At 40.4% G+C, this 25,809-nt stretch overlaps 1 protein-coding gene across 1 annotated transcript in view; it reads left to right on the forward strand.

The window, feature by feature from the left end:
* The window catches only part of AFF3 (ALF transcription elongation factor 3), a 434,327-nt gene that overhangs the window by 310,398 nt on the left and 98,120 nt on the right, over nucleotides 1-25,809 (forward strand). Inside the window, exon 12 of the mRNA XM_077749191.1 lies at nucleotides 8,453-8,504. Within this exon, the coding sequence (XP_077605317.1) occupies nucleotides 8,453-8,504 (52 nt within the window). The remainder of the gene's footprint in view (nucleotides 1-8,452; nucleotides 8,505-25,809) is intronic.

Raw genomic sequence — 25,809 nt, forward strand, 5'->3', positions numbered from 1 at the left:
TTGAGGAGAAAGCTTTCCCTATTAAAGTGCTATTTCTAAAGCCTGGGTTGTTTTTTTATAAAAATGATAGAGTCCACACAGCTCTCTTCTCCTGTACTTATTTCAGGAAGGAGCAATTTTAAAGTCTAATGTGTTCAGAGAATACTTCTTTATAACTGTGGGCTACATCGCCGTAAATGGAAAAGATGGAGCATTTTCATATTTTCATGGCCACACAAACTGTGTGAACATCCAGGAGATGTTCAAGGAAAACGGCCCAGCACTCCGTTTCTCCTTGATGGTGAGTTCCCTCTGGGCTACTCAGCATCCCTAGCGAGAATTGCAATTCCAAGGGAAAAAAAACAACCAGCACAATTTTTAAAATACACAGCTTAAAAAAAACTAGAATTCTTTAAATAACTTTTGGGAGCTATGTCTTTACTATATCTAAGAGAAGTGGGTATAAGTCAGAGCAACAAGTATAGACTTCGCTTGCATGGTCAGCCTTTGACAAGGTGTATTTTGTAAGGCTGCCCACTGTTTTGGTCCCTAGGCCATGGCTCTCAAACACATTGCCCTGAGCATACCCCTCTTGTGGCCCACCTGCAGCTTTGTGTGAGGTTCAGCCTTCCAGTTCTTCTGTGAAGCCAGAAGCTTACATGCAATTAGCATCATCAGAATTAGAAGCAAAATGGGTCATTGAAACATTTAACCTCTGGGATTCCACTCTCTACCAAGGATAGTCAATGGGGGCTACACATTTATGGTGATTCTGACCAAAGCCTTCCCTTTCTCCTCCCTGAGCTCCTGTACATGCTCAGTTACCAGGATCTTTCATAGGCTCGTTCAGTGCACCCTCTCAGGCAGGAAGTGTTAGAGACTGACGTCTGAAATAGGCAAAGGGGGTGGGTGGGGGTGGGGAAAACACAAAACTTCCTAGAGATCTGAGCACGCTCACCTTCTGTGAGCCTGCGTTGTCCAATAAAAGTGCCACTAACCACCTGTAGCTAGTGAGCATTTGAAATGTGTATATTATCATATTCAAATGATATGTTGGCTTAAATAAAACATACTGTTGGTTGGTTTTACTTGTCTCTTTATACCTTTCTTAACGTGGCTTTTAGAACTTTTTAATTACCCTTTAGTTCCACAGTATACTTCTGTTGGACAGCTTGAATAATGGCTGTGGATGCTTTTAGCTCGAGCAACTGAGAGTGATCTTGAAAAGGGACACACTAAATATTTAAAATAATCTGCCAGCATATGAATTACTTACCGATGCCCAACAAATCACAGCAAAACTGGGTGGCTTCAAACAACATTTATTACTCTGTAGTTTCTGTCAGTCAGGGAACAATGTGGCTCGCCTGGGTCCTCTCCTAAGGGTGTCTCACAAAGCAGGACAGTGTTGGTGGGTCTGCAGTCCCCTCAAGGCTTACCTGGGGAAAGACCCATGTCCAAGCTCACTCACGTGGTTGTTGGCAAGATTCAGTTCCTCCTGGGTGTCTGGGCTGAGGACCTTAGTTCCTCCTTGGCTGTTGGCTGGAGGTCCCCCTCAGCTCCCTGCCAGGGGGATTTCTCCATACAGCAGCTCACAACATGACAGCTTTTTCCATCCAAGCAAGCGGGCATGAAGAGTAAGAGCACGCATGCCAGCAAGCAGAGGCACCTAAACTCGCCAGTAACATCCCATCCCTTTTGCCTTCCTCCATTTACTAGAAGCAAATCACTAGGTGCAGCCACACTCAGGAGAGGGGAGTGCATAAGGACCTGAATTCCAGGAGGCTGGATCACTGGCAGCCACTTGGAAGCTGCCTGCCACAGCCAGATAAAGAGGATCCAGTTGACATTACATTTATCCACCACATAGTTGTTCTTAAATGTCATGTACTTACTCTGATGGATCTAATGTGCTACATTCATATTTGCTTGTTAATACATAAATAAACTCTTAAATAATNCAAGGCTGGGAGGGAGACATTTCACTGGATACCTTTTCCTATTTCGAGAGTTCTGAACTATATGTATGTATTACATTTTTAAAAGTATCATGAGAGTAAGGGAAATAAATACCTCCATTCCCCCAGGCACTCTGTGCTTGGCTGTTGCCCTTCCTCTGTAAGGCAGGATAGAGTCCCTGACTTCATCTGCCTCCTGTAGGACCTTGAAGCCCCTCAAGTATTCCCTCCTCGCAGCTTTTCCTGAACCCTCTGGTCTCCAGAACTTATCCCACCACTGACAGTGATTTTTTTATTAGTGTTGATGTTCATTTTCCTTTGACTTCATTTATTCTACATTAACATACTAGATATGATATTTTGAAGACACATTTATCTCGTATCTCACCAGGGTTTAGCAGGTTTTCTAAATGAGGTTGATTTTTTGCGAGAGTCTTAAATGGTAGGAAATGAGATACTGGCCCCAAGGATAAAGGGCCTGTGTAAAAAGGTGGCAGGTGGACTCAGCTTGTATGTGGGAGAAAATGATCACTGGAACTTACTATCCATAAGGAAAAATAAGGTCACAAACAGAAGGTACAATGCACCTTCACCCTCCACCCCAGGATGAACGTGACAGAATCAGAGGATTGTTTGTGATTTCATTGACAACATAAATAGTCCCAGGAAAAGGAGGTCCAGGAAGGAAATGTGTGAGCAAACACCGTCTCTCTATGAATGAACATTGCTTCAAAAGATGTAAATATGAAACCCTAGATAGGAAGATATCCGAGTTGAAAATGTTTGGGTCATCTAGACCAGCACCTTTGTCTTCCTCATAATTTCTCCATTTGTGTCCAGACTAAGTTACTTCATCTGTACCTTGAATGAACTAAATCACCAACTCCCAGCATGAGCCTATCCTAGACTTCCAGACTCCCAGTCAACTGGAATGACATGAGCTAAATTTTTCTGAACAAATGCAGAGGAAAAGCGGTTACCTGTTTATGAAAATAAGCTCAGGCAGATGGGAGCACTGACCCTGACAGAGCAGTGGACTTCAGACAGAATGAAACAGTGTTTTATAACTTCCTCCCAATGTTCCAAGCAGTAGAGATGATGGCTTGGGGAATACCTGCAGAGGGGTGCACTTGCATAATGAGTAGGCTATCGTGCACTGCTAATTGCTAGAATAGATATTTGCATATATGAATATGTTTAATGGGGAGTCATAAACATTTGTCTTTGGCTTTAAATCTCAAATAGGTGGAGACAGTAGTAGCACCAGCTATAGAAGCAAACCTGAAAATCAAACAGCCCAATTAAAACTCAGATTTTTTAAAAGCCATTAAGATCAAGCAAAATGAAATGAACTTTAAAGGGCTAAAGGATTCAGGTCTGTTAAGGGCCCCAAATGGCAAGTAATTCTGGGGAAATCCTATTAATTAAAAACCACTGCTCTGTGAAATGGCTGCTATTACATTTGAAGGCAGTTAATGTGCGCGTTTGCAATACCTGTGAAGAAATAGCAGACCTTTCGAAGCAGTTGGCCATCTGCTAAGGGTAGGCTACTGTTCCTGTTCCCTGGGAAGTGCTGTACCTCAAAAATGTAAGGACTAGTGACAACATAAATGTGTCTGTTGCCCAATTTAAAAATACTACATGTGGGAAAATTGCCATAAATATTAAGGTTGTAGGGGTTTTCTTTAAGTTCTCCCTTTTCTGAGAGCCACTGAAGATCCTGTCAGAGAAGGTGGCTGGGTTCTGTTAGAACTGTGTTGTGCCAGAGCTTCACAACTGGAGGCATTTTGTAAATGGTGAGAGTGACATTGCAAATATGAATGTAATAGGTGAGAGAACCAGCCCTGGGAGACAGGATGCCCCCTCATCCCCCGGGGCAGATGAACGAGTAGAAGGCTGAGAGACCAGATGCCTATCCTGCTGTTGGTGGAGAGGCAGTGTTGCCATTCATCCCTCACTTGCAGAAGAGCACCCTGCCCCCTGAGGTAGTACTTGGCACATACACAGCACGGAAGTGCTCCATCTTCAGAGCTCTGAAGCGACTCCATCACACCCTCTCCTGTACACAGACCATGCGAGCCCCCCTCCCAGTGTGAGAGCCTGTGGCTCCAAACCTTTTGACCTTCTGCAGCAGGCATACAGAGTGTGGTATAACATGCCTGGGACAATGATTTTAAGATAAGAAGCTGTTGTCTAACACAGTTCCCCAGTGAAAAATAGATGGAATCTTAATCACCAATTGCATGTTTAAAATTCCTGCCCAAGTCCTTTACTGTCTCAGTTTTTAGTTACGTGGTTCAGAGGGAAGTTACAGGGGGCACCACCCCGGAGTGCCCCTGACAGCAGTTTGACAGCTCCTCAGGTGTTCAGGGCACAGTCCAGGTTTCTGTGTACCTCTGGCCGCACCCTTCGAAAAGTTCCATTTTATTGTCTGTTTTATTTCAGCATCCCCATTGTCATCACTTGGTGGCTCCTGCTGAGGGATCCGGCCATGTGGCTGACCGCTGGCCCTCAGAGCAGATCTCCTTGTATGCTGAAGCTGATGGGCAACTGTCCTCTTTAGCTGTAAAGCCACGTCCGATCAATCAACCATGGCAGCAGTTATAACCTAAAATTACCCCTCCACAACCTCTAGAGAGCCTCATCTTTTCTTTTCAGAAAAGAAAACTAGAAAGTAGAGGGAAAAAAGGTAGGAAAAAAAAATAGAAAGAATTTACCCATGCAAATTCTTTAAATGCTCCAAGTCATTGCCTTCATAGATAAAAGAGGAATATTAATGAAAACGAACATTTATTGAATGCTCGTTCTGTGCCAGGTTCTGTGCTAAGCACTTTCCAAGGGTTGTGTAATGATTTCTCTGGAAAACCCGTTGAGGCAGGTATCAAGTCACTTAGCTAGGTGAGTGGCAGCGCTAGGTTTCATCCTGGGCAGCCTGACTGCAAAGTCCATGCTCTGACCACCACGGCCTGCTGTTCTAGCAATACCCACCTCGGAGGAGTTGCTGTGGGATTGAATGAGGTAACGTGTAGAAAGTACTTTTAGCCGACCTGGCACACACATCCTTTCAATGCTGAGATCTGCTACTAATCAAGAGTTCAGGAAGGGGAGGAGCTAAGGGAGCATGAAAGGGAGCGGCTCTGGCTGGGAGGGCATCATTGACTGGAGGAAGTCTAGGCTGTGCTCAAATGTAAGGATGGAAGCGTGCAGCAGGTGCTCTTGTGAGCCACCATGATGCCAAAGCACAGGCTTGTGTGCATATGACCCATTCCAAACTCTGCCTTCAATCCTTCAGAACATCAGAGGCTTTGCCTTCCATTTTCAGAAATGGAGTCGGAGATCCCAAGCGCCTGCCCTTTGGCCTCACCAACACTTAATTTGGATTTTCTTTTGCTTCTGGCTTAAACCTTTGTAATTATTTGTTCTTGTTTAATATACCTATGCCAATCTGTTCCTTTAGAAATAGACAGATGATAAAAATGTTCTCATGTGGGTTGGATTGGAGTTGGGGGTTGCAACAGTGCCATTTGTGTGTTTAGGTGGAGGTAACCCCAGCCTTCGGTCTACCTGCCATGCACAAAACACTGACATGTCTTAGGATCTTGGCAATTTTCTTCTCTAGCCATGTTTCATTGTTCAGCTATATGCTTTGGCACCTCTTCCTCGGGTTTGTTTAGCCAGACTTGAAGAATGTGGTGAATGGGAACAAGTACTCACTTTGAAAGTTGAGTCATGGGGATTCTGCTGTGACCATCAGAATAAAACAGAAGGGCTGGTCTGTATTCTTGGATGGCCTTGAGCATCAGTTTCCTCTGCGTGTGTCTGTTGGGGATTGGGCACAAAGTGGCGGTGACTGGCTGCTCCAGGTCTGTGGTTGCAAGTGTTGGTAATAGCGGCACCCCAGGACTGCTGTGGGATTATGTATGAGCTGTTTGACTTAGTGTCTCGTTGCCATTTCCTCATATTTCAAGATTCTGATATTTCACTGGATTCTGACCTCTCTGGAAGTCTGTTTTGAATACGAGGTATTTTTACATTCGATCCTTTGTTTTGAGATCTCAGCCAGAAACACAATAAATTCATTTTTTTCCTCAATATAAAAAAATTCACAAGACGAGGTGGATCTCTGACTGCCTTTCTTCTGGAAATGATGACAAAGGAGAAATGACAAATATAGAAATGACAAAGCCAAGGCCCAGAGGTGTGAGTTACCAGGGATCAGAGGCTGTGAGAGACAGTATGAAATTTGAACAGACATGCATTGATGCATTTACACATTTTAGCACATGCTTAAAATAAACAAAAATAAGCTGTATTCCCTACCTTAAAAGAGAACCTCACACACTGTTTTTACTGTTGTGGTTACTTTCAGCATTGCCAGCTTCATGTGGTGACCAAGTCACATGGCTGCTGTGCAGCCAAGCTAAGATCCCTTGCTTTGGGGCATGTTGGGGTTTCTTGCTGTGGTTGACAGTGGCTTTCAAGTCTGTGCATGCTATTGCCTGTATAAAGATGAAACTTCTCAGTCACCCTTGACATGACCTCCATCCAACAACAAGGGGGTTGTTAACGATGATTGTGTGTGTCCTTTCCCCTCCCTCTCCCCACCCACTGACAGGACCACCCACACTTAGAACACCCAATGCTTATAGGGCAGCCCTTGAGATTAAACCGAATAGCCGTTGGCAGTTTACCTCTAAAGACAGAGTGACGTGTGGAGGCAAGAAACTGTCCTGCTCCTCTGGGCTTTTAATCAGAGAGGCATTTGTGCCTTTTGGTAGGAAAATAGTCTTGGGGAAGGTGCCCCAGCCCAGCCAGCAAGCTGGTATTGTATTCTGTGCCATCACTGTGCTAGTCACAGGGGACCCAAGGACAAAGAAAACACAGTCCCCTTCCTAGGTTCTTCCTAAACAGTGCTCTAATAAATCACCACCATGTCTCTTCTCTTTAAAGCCAAGGGTAGGATAGACTTTAGCCTCTACTACAAAGCTGTCGTCATCAAGACAGTATGGTATTGGNGCCAAGGGTAGGAGTTTATAAGGTCAAAGGAAATGAATGGCAGCCAGACAGATATAAAGGGCAGTTGTGGATAGAGCTCTGCAGTCTTTTCTGATGTTATCTTGGTTTGCCTGTGGTTGAAATAATAAAAGAGTGATACTGCTCCACATTGGTAGAATAGCCAGAGCCTGTGAGGAAGCAAATCTGGTGTCCTAACAGTTATGGCTTAAATGGTACACCAAAAATTGCTTAGGAATTTCTCAGTTTTGCACCCTATGACAAATACAAGAGTTTTTTTACTTTACAAAATAAGGGGTAACTTTATTCTCTATACTTATGGAATCTAAAGCACAATTGGACCTTAGAGATTGCCCAGCATAACCTGTCATTTTACAAAGAAGGAAATGGGACCAAGGGTAAGGGAGTTAAGTGATTTTCTCCAAACACATGGCCGGTTGGGACAAAACTGGGTACACGTGTTGCCCCAGCAAATCTTTACCCCAGGTTCACCCCAAAGGTCACTGAAATTACTTATAAAAATATTCAGAGGAATATACTGATGATGGGCCCATAATTGGCTTTTGAAGAAATGAGGCACATTTTAGGGTAGAGTCTTTGGAAGGTGACTTCAAGGAGAACAATGAGACCTGTCAAGCACATGGGCTCAGTGGCCTTCAGACTGATTCCTGGAGCCCCAGGGTCCATCACAAATGGACTCTTCCCCACCCCCTACAGAACAGCTCTGTTTTCATTTGTGTTACAGGATGTCCTTCTGAGATTTCTTTTGAAATGAATTAATCTGAATACGATTATTCTATAAACAATTCAGCAATGCTACTAAGAATACAATTTTATCATCATCAGAAATAATAGCATTTGATTTTTTTGTTTGTATGTTTTTACTTTTAACTCTTATGGCCCAAAAGTATACTTCCCCACTGCCTCCACCATGGCAAATCTGAGACGCCAAGGAACAGTGGGAAGTTGCCTTCAGAGAAGCCTTTCCAGAAAATTCTTTACTGCAGTTTTCCTCATCCAGCAGGATCTTCAGGCAGATGTCTTCTCCAGAACTTTGGCCGGAGACCTAAGCAACTGCTGCTCACAGCTCTTGTTTGTTGTGCTCTTGCTTTTGGAAGAGTTCTACTTGGTCTCTCATTGTTTACCTTAAATAATAATGGAGACATAGCATAACACCTGTCACATGGTTAACACTGAACAAATACGGTGGAATTAAAACTTTACAAGCAAAAGTATCTGTTTGATTCTGTTTGTTTAAAACCTCATATTCTTGAAGCAACCCATCTTACCTATTAAGGACTGTTACAAGGGTTAATTTTCATGATGGGGCAATTTGTTATGTCCTAAGTACACCAGAAGAAAAGACTTAAAAGGAAAGGGTTTTTTTTTTTTTAATTAATCAGGAAATAGACTTATGGTTAAATCATTGCTTTAAAAGATATTTTGATGCTGAATTATTCTGAATTTGCTAAGTAGCTATACCTCTTTGTTCCTTTTTTCAGAATGCTTGAAGATGATCTTAAGCTAAGTAGTGATGAAGAGGAGAGTGAACAGGTAAGATTTTCTTTTATGTTACTATCCTTTGATTATGACACAGCATTGCTCACAAGGTGGGCTGCCCTAGGTATTAACTGAGTCATATACACTCGAAATTGTGGTGCTCGAGGATACTGGATGCCTTCTGATAATTATGAGCTTCCATGCCATTGGGCCAGTCCATTCAAGTATCTTAGCCTTAATTTCCCTTAAAACTGTGATACTGTGGGGCGCCTGGGTGGCTTAGTCGGTTAAGCATCCGACTTTCGCTTAGGTCATGATCTCGCGGTTCTTGGGTTTGAGCCCCGCGTCGGGCTCTGTGCTGACTGCCAGCTCAGAGCCTGGAGCCTGTTTCAGTCTGTGACTCCCTCTCGCTTTGACCTTCCCCTGCTCACGCTGTCTCTCTCTCTCTCCTAGAAATAAATAAAACATTAAAAAAAAAACTGTGATACTATGATTTTTATGTCATTGAAACCAACAATGGGTACTTACAAGAAAGGTAACTAGCATTAGACTTCAGTATAAAATAGGCCCTTTTGTCGTTTTCTTTTTAATTTTTTTTTTGGCAAAGCTCTCTGGTCTTCTAGAGATCAAGCATGTGACCTAACCTCATCAGCATGCAATAGGCAAGCTGTAACATTAAATATTGAGAAATCTTATACAGATATTATTAACATTGAAAAGAAGCAAATGTGGAGGTGAACATCAATGATGAATAAAAAATAATCATGCTCTGAATAGGCTGTTTGTCTTAGATGATAAATGTGCTTAAACTGTTCTCCCCTGGTGTTGATTTACCAGCTCGAGACATCAGGCAGAGGTTTATAAATACTCTTCTGATCAGTGAGTTAAGGTGGAAAAATATCCACGTAACATTCGTCACTTTCACTCCAGCATTTCAGGAAATGTTTGTATTTTTTTAAAGCAAGTTTGAAAACACAAAAGATAGATTTTCCTACACTTCTGTTTCCTTTTTCTTATTATCCCTGTGGTATTTTGTCAAATTTGGACAAACGTGGTAGGTATAAAGACAATCCAGAGTTTTTTTTCTAAGGTTATTTTTCATGTGATATAAGACAGGTGCAAATGATGGTGAATTTTATACAAAAGTGTCATGGAGTGCTATACAGCTGATTCAGCTGTCTAGCCATGCAAATAGAAATAATGTACAAAGAGAGTGTGCAGAAGTGAAATAAAAGTCAAAAGAACATTTCCAGGAAGAGCATCTAAGCGGAATGTGGCTGTGAGGTCATAGAGTTTGTTCACCTTGAAGAAGAAAGTGAGGCACCAAAGAGGGCCCTGGGTGTGAAGTAGAACTTGAAATGAAACTGGAGTGGCAAGTGGAAAAAAACCCAAGTGAAGGAAGGTTAATTGAGCAAGGAGAGCTACTAGGCTTTTGGGTTTTGTACAGACTGACTACTTTGTTTCTAGGTGTGCATACTAGGACAGTCGATATTCGTAACATGGCAATCGTGGCAAAACTGAGAATGACTTCACTCCTAATTTTGGTTCCTTATCTATGTGACTGTTAGCTAATGATTTCATCTCATCATGTTTTTACCCAGGGAGAGTTTCAGATAGGTACATTGTAGATTAAGTTATATCAGATGTGTAGACTGTGTATACTTTGTATTAGAAAGGGATTCACAGAGTATTGCATTCAGCAAGCTTTCTTAATTTGGAAAGAATTTCCAGAGTTATTTCCAGGAAATTTTTCCACTGGAAACTTAGTTTTTAAAAAATTATTTATCAAGGATATACGGAACACACTTTGTAAGGCCCTAAGAAGTTTCAGTTGAATCATTTTGCTTTATTAGCTACTCCTTCCTAATCTGTAGCCATTGTATTGTGACTATATAGGTTAAATCCTTTATTCTTACATTTGGTGCCTGTGTATATACACCTTTCCATCATTTGCAGTGAAAGCAGCTGACAAAATGAACAATTTTTGTATACAGTAGTATAATTAAGACTCCAGACAGTGGTTTTGTATGTGGTAGTTTAAGTGATTGCTCTAACATTAATTATATTAAGTTATCTTGCTTTGGCCTATAATTATAGCCTGCCCTAATACAAAATCATAATTTCCATGCTTTTAAAAAATACTAATGATATGGTATTTTTTTCCTCCAAGACCAAAATATGATTGTGCCCCTAAAGAGTAGAGCCTGTTCACACATGCAACATGCATACACACACTGCATTTCTCTGGCATTGGGAAATAATTAAACATTTAACATAAATGCTCTTGCGAGATATAATCAGAGTTTGTCCCTTAACCCAAAATCTTTCCAAAATGTATGGTACATTTCCCCAGCTCAATAAAAGGTATATACTAACTTCCTTAGCCTTCTCTTACATGACATCTGGCTGTCCTTGTGAATATTGGTCACTTGCTGTGACAATGAGTAACCCACAAGAGCTTCAAGTTGCTATGCCTGTTTGCCCTTCCTGAAGTTGCTTCAGACTCACATGCATTTGAGTACTCTATCTAATGCTTCTTTATCTTCATTGCCTCTGTGTTCTCAAAGATAAAGACACAGGCTAGTTTAGTGAGTCAGCCCAGACTGAGCAGCCCTGCTCCCTGGGTTCAAATCCCTGCTAGTGACTCAGTAGCTTTGCAGCCTCAGCCCAGTTCCTGAACTGTTCTCTGCTCCAGGGTCACCATTTGTAAAGTGGGAATTAGTGTTAGATCCCCAAAGCCTGTCACTTCCTCAGAACTTGTGCTCTACCTGTTATCTTCACATCACCAGATCCACTAGGCTTTTGGTATTTTGCATTTTAGTTAACTTATAATTGAATATACCATACATAGAGAAAAGTACACATAACCTAATACAATGTGATGAATATTCATAAACTACACAATAAGCATTCCTCTGTTTTTCTAATAGCATAGGGTAATTTTGCTTGGTTTTGAAATTTATATCAACAGAATCATAACACTATGTACTATGTTGTTTCTGGCTTCTTTCACTCAACCTTATGTTTGTGAGACTCATCCATGTTGCATGTAACTGAAATTTGTTCATCTTCATTGCTCATATTTCATCATGTGCACATAGCCTAATTTACTCACCCATTCTACCTCTGATGGGTATGAAGATATTTGAGGCTGTTAAAATAGTACTGTTATTAACATTCTTGTACAGGTTTTTTGGTGAGCATATGGGAACATTTCTGTTAGGTCTATTCCCAAGAGTAGACATGCAGGGCTGTTCAGTATGTGCATGCACAAGATGAATATATCATCCTGAACCATTTTCCAAAGTGGTTTCACCAGTTAGCATTCCCATGAGGAGTATAAGAGAATTGCAGTTGCTTCACATCCTCACCATGTTTCTCTTTAGGGTCATGAGCAATATTCTGAAGTTGTCTTTTTTAGTATTGTCTTTGTTTTTGAAATAAGGACAGTATTGGCTTATAAAATGAATTGAGAAGTGTTCCCGGCACTTGTTTTTTTTTTTCCTAAAGAGATATAAAATGACTGTTAATTTTTCTTTAAATGTTTGTCAGATTTCTCCAGTGAAATCGCGTGGGCCTGGAGACTTTTAACACTTACAAATTCTGTCTTCTGAATAGTTAAAGGACTGTTTTGACTACTTCACATTGAGTAGGTTATGGCAGTATGTGCTCTTTAAGTAATTGGTTTATCATGTCATTTAAGTTGTCACATTTACATGTAGAAAGTTCTTTTCTTTTATTGTCCATTTAATGTCTGGGTCTATAGTGATATCTCATTTTATCCTTGATACTTATTTTTGTCTTTATCAGTCTTGGTAGAAGTTTTTCAATGTCACTGATCTTTTCAAAAATCAAGTTTTTCATTTTATTGACATTTGCTATCGACTTTACTGTTTTTTATTTCATTGATTTCTTATCTTTGTAATATCCCTCCTTCTGTTGTTTTGAGTTCATTGTGCTCTTCTCTTTCTTATTTCTTGAGGGAGCTTAGAGTACTGATTTGAGACTTCTTCTCTTTTATAATATGAGAATTTAGTGCTATACATTTCCCTTTCAGCACATTGTTGCTGCATCCCATAGATTTTGATATGTTGTATTTTCAGTGTGGCTTCTTTCACTCAGCATTATGTTTGTGAGACTCAACCATGTTGCATTAATTGAACACTTCAGTGAGACTTCCCCTTTGATGCATGGATTATTTAGAAGTGGATTGTTTCATTTTCAAATGTTTGAAGATTTCTTGTAGTCTTACTGATTTCTAGTTTGGTTCCACTGTGGTCAAAGAGGACATTTGATTTGATTTCAGTTCTTATAAATTTACTGAGTATTTTCTATGGCCCAAGATATGGTCTACATTGGTATATGTTTTATGGGCACTTGAAAGAATGTGTATTCTGCTGCAGTTGGAACATTATAGGATGTTCTATAAATGTCAATTAAATCCTGTTAGTTGATGCTGTTGTGGAGTTCTTCTAGATCCTTGCTGATTTTCTCTCTAGTTGCTTTATCAGTTGTTGAGAGAGGAGTGTTGGCATCCCCAGCTATAATTGTGGGTTCGTCTATTGCCCCTTTCCATTCTATCAATTTTTGCTTCACATATTTTACAGCTATGTTATTTGGTTCATAACATTTAGGATTGCCATGTCTTCTTGGTAGATTGACCTTTTATCCTTAGGTAATGTTCCATTCCATCTCTGGTTATTATCTTTGCTCTGAAGTGTACTTTGTCTGATACTGATATAGCCACTGTTGCATCCTTTGGATTAATGTTTGCAGAATGTAAGTTTTTCCATTCTCTTACTTTCAACCCACCTATGTTGTTGTATTTGAAGTGAGTTTCTTACAAGCAGCATATTATTGTCATATCTTTTATCCCTTTTGCCAACCTCTGTCTTTTAATTGATATATTTAGAACATTTGTATTCAATGTAATTACTGATATATTAGGGCTTAAGTCTGTCACTTTATTTTTCCTTTTCTGCCAGTTTCCTTTTCTTCCTGTTTTCATTTATCTGTTTTCTTTTTCCTGACTTCCTATAGATTTCTTGAATATTCTCCAGAATTCTGTTTTTATGTATCTATAGTATTTTTAGTGTACCTCTTTGTATAGCTTTTTTAGTGGCTATTCTAGGGATTATATTGTGTGTGTGTATGTATATGGGTGTGTGTGTGTGTGTGTGTGTGTGTTTAAACACACATATATAACTTATTAACAGTTCATTTGTGATGGCATTTTAGAGGTTTTCTCCCTTAGTATTCTCCATCACAGAACTGATAATATGTGGATAATAGAGAATTTCATTTTTTATCTTGCTGATAGGCCTTGGGGCCTTCTTCTTTTGACTCCTTTCTGCACCACCTCCCCACCAGAATTACACATTGGGTCACAGTGACCTCCACAGAACCAAACACACTGGGCAGTGTTCAATGTCTTGTCTTACCAGAAGACTTACCACATTGAAAATTGTTGGTCACCCCACTTTTCTTGAGGTGTCTAACACTATACCAGGGGGATTGTTTCCTGCCCTTTTGACTGTTTCTCCTTAGACTCCTTTGCTGGCTGCTCCTCTGACCAATTTTAAACAGTAGAATCTTTCAGCCTTTATTCATGATTTCTGTTCTCCACTTCTGTTCTATTTCTAGCTGTCATCCATTCTTATGACCTTCATTTTTTATATACTTAAAATTTCTAAACTTGTATCCTACCTCAAACTCTCTTCTGAACTGAAGACCTACTTGACTTTTCTACTTGGATGTCTCACAAGCATTTCAAATTCAATTTGTGCCAAACTGGACTTTTGGTCTTTGACATCCCTAACCCACCCACACACAAATATATTCTTCTTGTGATTATTTCTGTTTCTAAAAGTGGCCATGCCATACACCCAGTTATTCAAGCCTAGAAACACCAGGCTCATCCTTGACAACTCCCTGTTCCTCACTTAGATGTTAATTTTGTCTCCAAGGCCTATAAATTCAACCTCCAAAATTAAATATTAGTCTTTCCACATCCTTCCATCCTGGCTAGTCTAAACCAATCTAGTAGACACTAGCATATTTTTATTCTTCCCTTTCTATAGTGCAACCTCCTCACAGGGATCTTTGATAAATATAAATCAGATAAACTCATTGCTTGCTCTAAAATCTTAAATATGTTTCTGATTTCACTTGAGATAAAATCCAGAGCCCATACCATGATTACACATGGTATGTGTAATCTACCCTACACAGTCTGGTTTCACCCCCTTCTTTCCCTTCACTTCACATTGAGCTCATTCATGGCACATTAGCCACATGGGCCTTCTTTCAGCTCCTCCAGCAAGCCATGCTCACCTGCCTCAGGGCCTCTGGAGGCCTCTCCTCCCTCATTTTTTTTTTGTCTGATGAAGTGCAACATAACTTCAATTTCTCAGGGCCTCCCCATTATCTAAATTGGACCCCCCTCCCCATTTAGTCCTTCTCATAATCATCCTAACCTTTTTTCTTAAGTCCCATCATAATTTTACTTATGTTTTATCTTACTTTTTAAAATATATGTCTCAGGGCACCTTGGTGTCTCAGTCAGTTAAGCGTCTGACTTAGGCTCAGATCATGATCTTGCAGTTCATAAGTTTGAGCCCCACCTTGGGCTCTGTGCTGACAGGTCAGAGCCTGGAACCTGCTTTAGATTTTGTATGTGTGAGTGTGTCTCTCTCTCTGCCTCTCCCCCTGCTCTTGCTCGGTCTCTCTCTCTCTCTCGCTCGCTCTCTCAAAAATTAAATAAATAAATATTTTCAAAAAGAATTTAAAATATCTGTCTCTACCAATTAGACTGGAAGTTTCCTGGGGCAGGGACTGTGTCTGGCACAGCGGCAGTGCTAAATACTTATGGAATGAATACATGAATAAATGCACAGTGTTGAATTGAATTGAGAGTATTTCCTGCTTTCTATTGTCTGGTACCAAAGATAACTTTTGCTGTACCTTTATTTCATTTACTGAACACTATGATTTTTCAAATTAGTTCTATGCAAAATCAAAGGTAATTGACATTAAAAAACCCATAAGACCCTAGATCATAAAGTGGCTATAGATTAACGTACAAATAGTCTACCTATTTAGGAGAAAAGGTCCATCCAGTCTCCGTGGAAATGTCTATAGCCACTTAAATATGCTTACTACCAAGAAGTTACAGATTTGAAGTTAGAAATTTTCAGAATCTGTCTGTGCAGCAAGGGTTTCTCTGATGTCTTCAATGCTTTTTTTCAAGCCCAGCTAGTATTCTTACGACTTGTTCAGATATATTGCTTATATATTTTTTGAGCAAATTCGTGGCTGTGGTTGGCTTCGTCTTAATCTTTCTTTTAGGGAGAATTTCTTTATCATGTCATTTTGTCTAGGTTTCTGTCTTTTTCATGTTATGAAAGCTTGTTATGCTTCCTGCTCCTGAGAGTAATGCTATATTAAGAAGAGGTCAAGGCACCTGGATGGCTCAGTCAGTTAAATGTCCAACTCTTGATCTCAGGCCAGGTCCTGATCTCAGGGCCATGAGTTCAAGCCCTGTGCTGGGCTCAGCACTGGGCATGAAGAATGCCATGTTCTCTCCCTCAGATTATGCAGATTGTTCTCTTAATCTTCAGATCAATTTCCTAGGTGTTCAAAATGATTTGATATAGCTGTGTTTGAGGGATGAGGCAAGCCCAGGGTCCCCTTACTTATTCCTATATCTTAACTCCAATCCAGAATTTATTTCAAACAGAAGCCTCTAAAACCAAAAGAATGGGTTTCTCTTACAGCCTTCCTTTTCAGGGATAGCAGAATTTTGACTATAACCTCTAGAGCTGAGATTGTGACAGAGTTTACCTAGAAAATTTGGAGATATAATTAAAATGGAAGCATATTTTCATGTTTGCTCCTATAATTTTCATACTTGATGAGGTTTGAACCAAGACTGAGACAAACAGTATGAGAATCGGTTTTCTTGATTATCTGGACAAATGAAAGATACTGGTGCATGTAGCAATGTGTTTGATCCCCTTTTCTGTAACTCTTGGTTTTAAAATTCTAAAGGCCAATGTTTTCAGGTAAGAATGCAAAGAAATTAGAAGATTTAAGACAAAATTATTCCTGAAGTCACTAAATACTAAAGGAATTTTTTTAATGGACTTGGAGACATATCCCATGTCTTCCAATTTGGTAAAAAGAGAAGCTCTGCCTCTCAAGTCAGGGTAAGCTTGTGAAGCTGGACACAGCAAATATCTAAATGAAATTATTATAGCTAAGGCTGAAGGAGAGGAACAGATGATTAAGACTTTCAGCAAGGAGCAGTGGAGATAGTGTCAGCGGCAGACAGTGTTTCAGAGATGACAAATACATAAGCTCAGGGAAAGTAAAGAAGCAGGGATCCAAATTGAATGGCTACATATGTGCCTGCAGCTTCCAGTAATCACATTAACTGCACGTATCAGGCAGCCTTTTCATTTTAATTATATAACTGCATTTTTCTCTTTAAATGAGCATGGTTTATCCACTCAAACTGACAATTTTAATTTTACAGGCACTGATCATTGGATATAATCTGTAGAGGGAAATTTTCCGACTGGCATAATTTACTTCTTACAATGAAGAAAAGTTACCTTTTAATCCCCAGTCAATATTTGAAGAACACAATTAATTTAATAGATATCTAGGTGGTTAACATAAATCTTCAAGTTAGAGAGCCAATTCTTTTCTTAGTTTTAATGCATGGAGTACTAATCGTGTCTCTCAAAAAGAACCCCAGTCCTCTCAGAATGAGTCTAAAGCCTCCCGGCATCAAGATATCAAGATTATAGGTGAAATTGCTCTGCGCACCAAACTGCAGGTCTCATTGCTTTTTGTTGCCTTTAGTTTCTTATGGGGAGGCACAGAGACATTCCTACTCAGTTCTCTGCTTTTTACTGTAGAGGCCACTTGATAAAATAACTGACATCAGTTTGGGGTGTCATATTAAACGCAGATTGCCAATTGTAATGGGCGCTGTTCATTTTTTCCTTTGTTCCTTTTTAATATGACAATTGCATAACAGAAAGCAGAGCTTTTGAAAAGAACCTCTGAAGCCCATTGGCAGCTCATGTCTATCAGTGACCAAATGAATTAGCTAAATGATATGCAGACGTGGGATAAAAACATAGGAGGTTTGTGAAGCCCAGCACCACTTCCCTGGGTGCATTTTTCTTTTCAGGATCAGCTTGGTTGATGCTGGAGTTCTTGGCCTGTGAAAATTTATTACCCACAGTGTCGATCTGCATTCAGGCGGCCAAGTCTGAATAAATAGAGTCATTGTGCTTGTCTGGGATTTGTGGCCAGAGTTCATCCAGTCAGCCTGACATTCACATCCCAGGAGATTCATAAAAGCCAACACCCTGGTATGTGCTCTTGAATCCTGCCAAACTTGTGTAGAATTATATAAACAGGAGTTGAAGCAGTAATCAGGACCAGGTTTGAGGGGCAAGGCTCCAAAATCAAGTTTCCCCTACATTAGAAATGAACTGTATTGTAGATGCTATTTGTAGTCAGACAAGAGCTAAGAACTTTTTACATAGGAGTCATTCTGAAAATAATCTTGAATGCCTACTAAGTGCCAAACATCATGCAAGACACATTAGTAACATTCATTATGATAATTTAACCACACAAATTTAAAGTAAATTTTAAATGCCAGGAAAAGCTCTGCCCTCCATGTATGAAAAAAAAAAAAAAAAAAGCACATATTACATATATTATATACTTAATGGCAAAACAAAAGAAAGAGTAGTTTACATTTGTTTTTCTGTTTAGTCTTGCATTAATGTTATCCCTGAGCTAAATATCCAATTTCATCATATTGATGAATTGGTTTCTTTTTAATATAGAAACAGCAATAACTCACATTGAAAACTACTTCCTGTCAGGTCTTTGTCATCTGTGTATGAAGTAAGCATATATTTGAAACTTCTTACTTAGTGAAAACTCAAATGTTCAGCAGGAGGTTTTTATTGGTATAACAGTCCTAAAACTTAGTTAAGTAATCATATTTTATAAATAAAATTTTATTGTCACCAGAAGCAAATGCAAAATTATTTTAATATGGCCAATTTTATAATATTTTTAAATCATGCCACTCTTCATAAACATTTGTGAAAAACATGAGCATAAGTAGAAATCCCCAAAAATGTGATTGCCTTTGTTTCACGCTAATGAAGGGCAATTTCCAAAATTGAAATTATCAGCTGACGTAAATGTCACTGAGCACAGATATACAAAGACTCACAACCTTATTTCCTAAAATATTTCTTCAGACCTCATCGGGGGACCCAACCGAGATTTATGTAGGTTTAGTTGTGCCCAACCAGCCTGGGCCATAAGATGTGACTAATTTCAGTTGGAAGGTTCTGAACAGAAACCCAGGAAAGGAGAAAATTACATGAAAATTAAAAGGTGATCCATTAAATTTGGGCAAACATACAATTAACACAAAAAATAGAGAATCATTGCTTTGTTAAGTTCAAGAATTCATAGAGAAGCTACATTTTTGAAACTAAGCCAGGTTTTTATTAATGGCAGATATCAGTACCAACAAAATAGACTCTCCATTTGGAGAACAGAAGAAAGGCCATGCATCACGAGTTGATAGGCATGCTCTTCTCAAATACAGCTGCCGTCAGAGCTCCTGGTTGGCAGAGGAAGTGGAATTCTCCCTCCAGAGGATGCAGCTATTTAACTCAGAGGAATAGTCCTTTGTCCTGTGACTTTAATGGTTTTTATCTTAAATAGCTTCTTCAGAAGTGTAACCATTCAAGAGTGGATGCTCCTTGGAGTATTTGCTATCACTCATATCCAGGCTTGAGTAGTTTCATTTAGTAAAGGATTTACCTACAGTCATTCAGGTGTTTGGTCCAGATATGCACTTGGAAAGTTTTATTTTTGTTTGTGCCTTTCCAAATCTTCTCCAAGTGGGGCTGGTTATCTCATAACACAGCTTTTCTCAGGGGACTCTCTTAGCCTGTTGTTTCTACATGGAGCATAATCATTTGTGGTAATTCAATGCCCCTTGGCACTTGCCAGTTCCATCCTGACCAGATCTGCTGCCAACAGGTTGTACTGAGTGAAAGAAGACCATCTTTAAGCAGCAGACCAGATAGTTCTTGAAATGCCAGGCCACCAGACAGTCCTCTCCACACTAGAAAAGTGCAAGTTAGCTCACTATCTCTCTGGGGAGGTTGATTCATTGTGTCTCTGGGTACCACTTCTTTCAACTTGGACTTTATTCTTAAAGGTCCAAAGCAGTTCAAGGAAGAGTATGTGGTTACAACATTTTGTACGTGAAAGGACTTTCACATATAAAGTCTAAGGCAATGGTCTCTTGAGAGGTCAAAATACTAATACTAATAGGAACACAATCAGAATCAATCTAGCCTTCTCTTCTGTTAAAGAATTGGTGATTCTTCTTGTTTGCTTCCACTTTGAAATTGCAGATGCTGCTAGACCAGCATGTACACACACACACACACACACACACACTCACATGGAAGACACTCTTGTCTTGCCAGTGCTCTGTCCCAGAATCCAAATGATTCTGTCACTCTCACCATTAAGAGAATTGACAGCCAAGCTTGGATCTTTCACTGTCACCCACCACACTGGTGGGATTGCCCTGTTTGCCTAATGAATCCTCAGTGATCTCTGCACCTACCTAGACCTGAACCAGGCAGGCACTTCCTTTATATATGCAGTCTGTCATGGTGAGCTCTGGAGATAAAAAGAATTCTCCAGGAGTTTCTGGCAAGCTCTGAGATAAACAATATGCCTCTACTTGTAAACTTCTTGAGGAAAAGACTTCAGTCTCAAAAACCTAAAACCCTCCTATCTCCTTTGCAAAACACCTGTCTAAAAGATGAGTCCTACACTTCCTCTTCATTAACATCCCGCAGGAAGCCTGCCCCTGTGTGTGTTACTGTCTACTCAGCGTCCCACCAGTTCTCTTCACACTGAGACTGGCAGAATTCCAAATGCATCTGGTCCCCTTCCCTTCACCCTCTGCCAGGAATAGTCCACAGTGAGGCAGAAGCAGGACTAGGGTGCTCTGTAGTACTTCAGTGGCCTCGTTCCATTATTTACCACCTCTGTGACTGTGGGCAAGCCAACCTTACCAAACCCCTGTTTCTTTTTTTCTTTAATTTTTTAATTTTTTTTTTTTTATTTATTTCTGAGAGAGAGAGAGAGGGCGAGAGTGTGAGCAGAGGAGGGTCAAAGAGAGAGGGAGACACAGAATCTGAAACAGGCTCCAGGCTCCAAGCTAGCTGTCAGCACAGAGCCCGATGCGGAGCTCGAACCCAGGAACCGTGAGATCATGACCTGAGCCGAAGTTGGACACTTAACTGACTGAGCCACCCAGGCGCCCCCGCCAAACCCCTGTTTTAATATCTTAATGTAACTGGACAAAAATAATGAAGTGGATTAATAGAAAACATTTTATATTAATATATATATGTATTACTATAAAGCTATTAAAGTACACATTTTCACATCCTCCCCCCTGCCTTCTGCCTCTTCTCCTCTCCCTTTTCCCCAGGAACATTCTTTATTTGCATTGCTGGAACTTTTTAAAATGTCTATGTAGTAATAAAGGGAGAGGAGTGTGGACGAGGCCAGAAAAGTTGATTTATATCAGAAAAGGCAGGGAACTAATTAAGAAGAATAGAGCCAGAAGATAGGAGGAAGAAGAGAGGAGAAGACTGGACTTTTAGAGGAGAATGTTAGAAGATAGGAAGGAGGTAGAGTGAGAAGGGGAAGAGAGACAGGGTCACCGCTGCATCATGTGGGACTTAGAAAAGATGACCAATAAAGCAGAATGGGGTTTAGAGCGTGTTACAGTCTATCTCCCCAAATCTCTCTTGTCAAGGGGCTTTGATACTTACCTTACTTCTCAAGGCTGTCAGGGAATATTTGTGTTCCTTTCCAATGCAACACCATTCTCAGACTGGCCCCAAGACTGGCCCTGACTTATTTGGGTTACATGTAAAATAGGGATAGACTCACACTGAACTGCTAATGATAACTGTCACCCCAGTGGACAAATGGAGGTTGTTTTGGGTTTTGTTTTTATTATTGTTCGTTTTGCTTGTTACATACATGTAATTTTTTCTACAGTGCACACACACCACTTAAAACAATTGAAAATTATAATAAAAATTAGAGGCCGAGGATTTAAACATATACCCCCATGTATGTATGGCATGCATACAATAAGATGATATGTGAAATCTGAAGGTTTATGGCTAGATGTTACATGCTATTATTTGCATGACTCTCTCATCTCTCTTCCAAAGCAACTGAAACATTCTGAGAACACACATAACAAGAGAACCATGCCCATAATTAATGGACTTAATTTAAATTTGTGAGCAGATTCTTTAGGAGGAGAAAATATTTATATTTGGAACAGAAGGGTAGAGACTGGTAACTTACCACGTCTCCAGCAGGGGGTCACAAATGGTCCCTTATTTAGTATTTTGATAGAAGCTTTTACTGGAAAAAACCACAAGGAAAAAGATTAATTTCTTATAAAGAATTTGGTGTTGTTTTTTTTTTAATGTTTTATTTATTTCTAGGAGAGAGACAGCATGAGTAGGGGAGGGTCAGAGAGAGAGGGAGTCACAGACTCTGAAACAGGCTCCAGGCTCTGAGCTGGCAGTCAGCACAGAGCCCGACACGGGGCTCGAACCCACAAACCGTGAGATCATGACCTAAGCGAAAGTCGGACGCTTAACCGACTAAGCCACCCAGGCGCCCCATAAAGAATTTGGTTTTTAACAAAATAATAGCTCAGAAAAGATTTGTCAGATCCTTTTATTTAAGAAGGTAATTGACAATTGAAGGACGGTGGCTGTTTAAAAGTAAAATACTGCCTTGTTCATTCATTTAAAACAAAAACAAACAAAAGGAACACTGAGTTTACAATTATACTAACAGAATCTTGAATAAATGGTAGAGTCTGTGTTAAAGACTAAGGCCCAGTTGCCAATTTTGAGTTCTCGTTCTCTGCACAAAATGTTTCTGGAATGAGATCAAACTGAATGAATGAGATGAAAGCTAATCCCACATCCCTCAGGCATTCAGGAGTGGTACCAGTATGCTTCATCCTCTGGTGACATTATATTTGTCAAGCATGTGTGTGCCCTGTGCTGTTGGTTAGACATTGTACAATGGCTGTTCAGAAATGTAATTGGTACTTACTTCCTGTCCTCAAGGAACTAGTATCTAGCCTCCCTAAGTCCGGCCCTTTATGGGGTAAGTGTCCAGCTGCTCCAGGCAGATGCAAGTACTGCCACAGAACAGCACTGCCACATCAGCTGAAGCACAGATTATTCCTATGACCTGGCTTGGGGCTGGCTATCAGTTCTGCAGCCACCCACCCTACCCCCAACATTGTGGTGAATACTAATACCCTCATGTGTGGCCATGGGTCTTTCTACCATTATCCTTGCACTTCACACTGACCTCTTCCCAGTCCGACACCAGCCTCCCTCTCCCCCGGACCTCTTCCAGGAAGCCATTGGGACCCTCGGACCCACAGTGCTACCCTTGTAGCAGTCAGTATGGCCCACTGTCTAGGGTGCCTTATATCCTCCAGGCCCTCAGTGGAGCCCCAACTCATCTGGGATAAGTCTGATGTCAGTCACTGTGAATGGGGACAAGCCCCCATGGCATGTGCTCACATTGTCCCCACACCTTTCCCTTCTTTCTTTTAACTCCTAGCAGCTGCCCTGAAGTTTTCATTTGTGGAGGCAAAAGCCTCCAGGACATAGAAGCAAAAGGGGCTGCACAGTGGATGTCACAAATTGTTCATAGTTAATCTCCAGTGAGTAAAATGTCCAGAAAATGCTCAATGAAAACGAGCATGTCTCTCTTAACCCCTCTCAGAAGATTTGAATGGCCAAATTAGCACTGTCACTGACCCTCTGACCTGAAACAAGTCCCTGAAATCAGTCAGTTGGTAACAAGAGCCAAATTATGAGATAATGTTATACAGGCAAACTTCATCTGATACTATCAATCCTAATCAGCCTTTTCCATGGGATAAAATAGGTGCTCAATAAATGTTTGTTATTGTCTTTATGGAATTTGCAGTAATCATAAATAAATCTAAGCAACCCAGTGTGAGGGGTAAAAAACCTAGTCAAACTCTCAACAAAGAGGAAAGTATACCCTAATTTTTAAAGAAAGTGAAATAGAGAAAGTATATACAGCTAAGAAAAAATGTATTTCAGCAAATCTCTTAGATTAGCACTGTGGCAAATAGTAGCGATATGTCATCCCCATAAGTTACCTACTCACATCCTGCCTGTGAATCCCACTACAAGTGTTGTCAGTCACCAGGAAGCCCTTTCAGGTGGAAGAGGAATGGACTAGCATCTCCACCTTCAGTGATCCTCAAGGATCCTCAAGGAGGAGCCAGGATGAGAATTCTCACAAAGCAAATGGCAAACTCCTCAAGAGAGAAAAGAACCCAGTGCTAATCCGTGTTCTGGCTTGGAATTCAGAGAGAGGAAGGTCCACAAAAGCATGAGTGGTCAAGGAGCACTTATAAAAAGGTTGAGCTAGACCTCAGATTAAAGGCAGATTCTAAATAGAGGAACAGCTGGAAAGAGAATAGGAAAATGACAGAAGCATTGACTTGACTTAAAGAAACAAGAATCCAAGTGATTTGCCTGCTACTGACCCCATTCTACTGTCTGTTTTCTTTATTGACAAGTTACTCGGCCTCTGAAGTTCTGTCTTCTCATCCTAATCTCCCTTACATTTGTGCAGACTCATCTTTCTTAGAACAGCTGTACAGCCCAGTGTGCCCAGAAAAGCAGGGTTCTCTCCTGTTCCCCCGGACTCCTATCTGCAGAGCATCCCCTTTCATTCTCCAAAATGTTCTTATTTGGATCATAAATTCCATTGTCATCCCTGACTCTGCCTGAACCCTGCAGAGAACAGGAAAATCAACATCTACTAAACAAGATGCCTCCTAGACAGCATTTCTGAAAACCCACAGTGCTCATTATTACTAAGGAAAGCCTGAAGACAGTAACACTTTCCTTTGTCTTGCAAATATTACTAAATGGGTTGAAAGCAACAAACAGAAGCTCACGACATAAAAAGTTAAGAGACTCATCAACTAGGACTCAAATGAAAAGCCAACAGCATAAAAGTTAAGTTAATGAAACATAAAATGTGTTGAGATGTAGAAGGAAATTAAGCAATGAAACAAATTAATAAATACAGGTCTCAACTTGAAAAATGCCAAGAAAAAAGTACGGCCTTACTAGACCAAATTCCTGTAAAGATACATGAATCCAGTCTAAAGTTCACAGTGTGTATCAGTAACAGCAAAACACAGATGAACTAAGATTATCTGTGATAGTATTTTTTCTTTCTTTTTTTTTTTTAAAAGCAGGTTNCCGACACGGGGCTCGAACCCACGAACCGTGAGATCATGACCTGAGCCGAAGTCAGACGCTTAACCGACTGAGCCACACAGGCGCCCCATGTGATAGTATTTTTTCAAGTAGCTGAATGTGGACACAGCATCCTAACACAGGTCAATCACAATGATTAAAATCACTGCTGCACAGGTACCTGCTTTACTGTCAGTGTAATAAACCTGACACTGTTCATAGAAAAGATGGAGGTCACTCACATGTGGATGGAGAAATAAAGATGTATTCTAACCAATTGAATCCACAGCCTACTTTTCTTAGAAGGAGAACAAATTGTAGATCCAAAAAAATCAGTCCTATGTCTCCTTTTATGACTGTTATTTGCTAAAGAGCTGTTGATACTTTGTACTTTGTTGGCATTTAAACAGCTTCAATCTCATGAATCCAACTATCTACTCAGCCTCTCCACTTGAACATCCCAGAAGCACCTTGAACTTCACACACGCAAAATTAAAATCTACCTTTGTCCATATACCTGCACCAGTGATGCTCATCCTGATCAGTGGCTCTTCATCCTTATCAGGTACTCAAGCCAGAAGCCTGGGACCCATTCCTGACATCCCCATCCCCCTACCACCCCCCCGCCGCTGCTCTGCAGTCCGCCACATCCCACCACTCACAAGTTCCCTCAGCTCTGCCTCCAGAACATAACCCAAACTCTCTCCATCTCCATTGCTACCCTGCACTTCTCCTGCCTCCCTTGTTGCAACAACCTCAAACACTGTCCCTTCCTGCTCAAATCTATTCACCACACAGAAGCCAGAGTGACATCTGGAAAATGTCAGTTATATTGCCTCACTCCCTATTCTTTTTTTTTTTTTTTTTTTTTTAATTATAGATTCACCAGAAGATGCAGAGAATATACAGGCAGG

Source organism: Crocuta crocuta, unplaced genomic scaffold (genome assembly GCF_008692635.1).
Source record: "Crocuta crocuta isolate KB4526 unplaced genomic scaffold, BGI_CrCroc_1.0 scaffold118, whole genome shotgun sequence".
In the NCBI taxonomy this organism is placed as follows: Eukaryota; Metazoa; Chordata; class Mammalia; order Carnivora; family Hyaenidae; genus Crocuta; species Crocuta crocuta.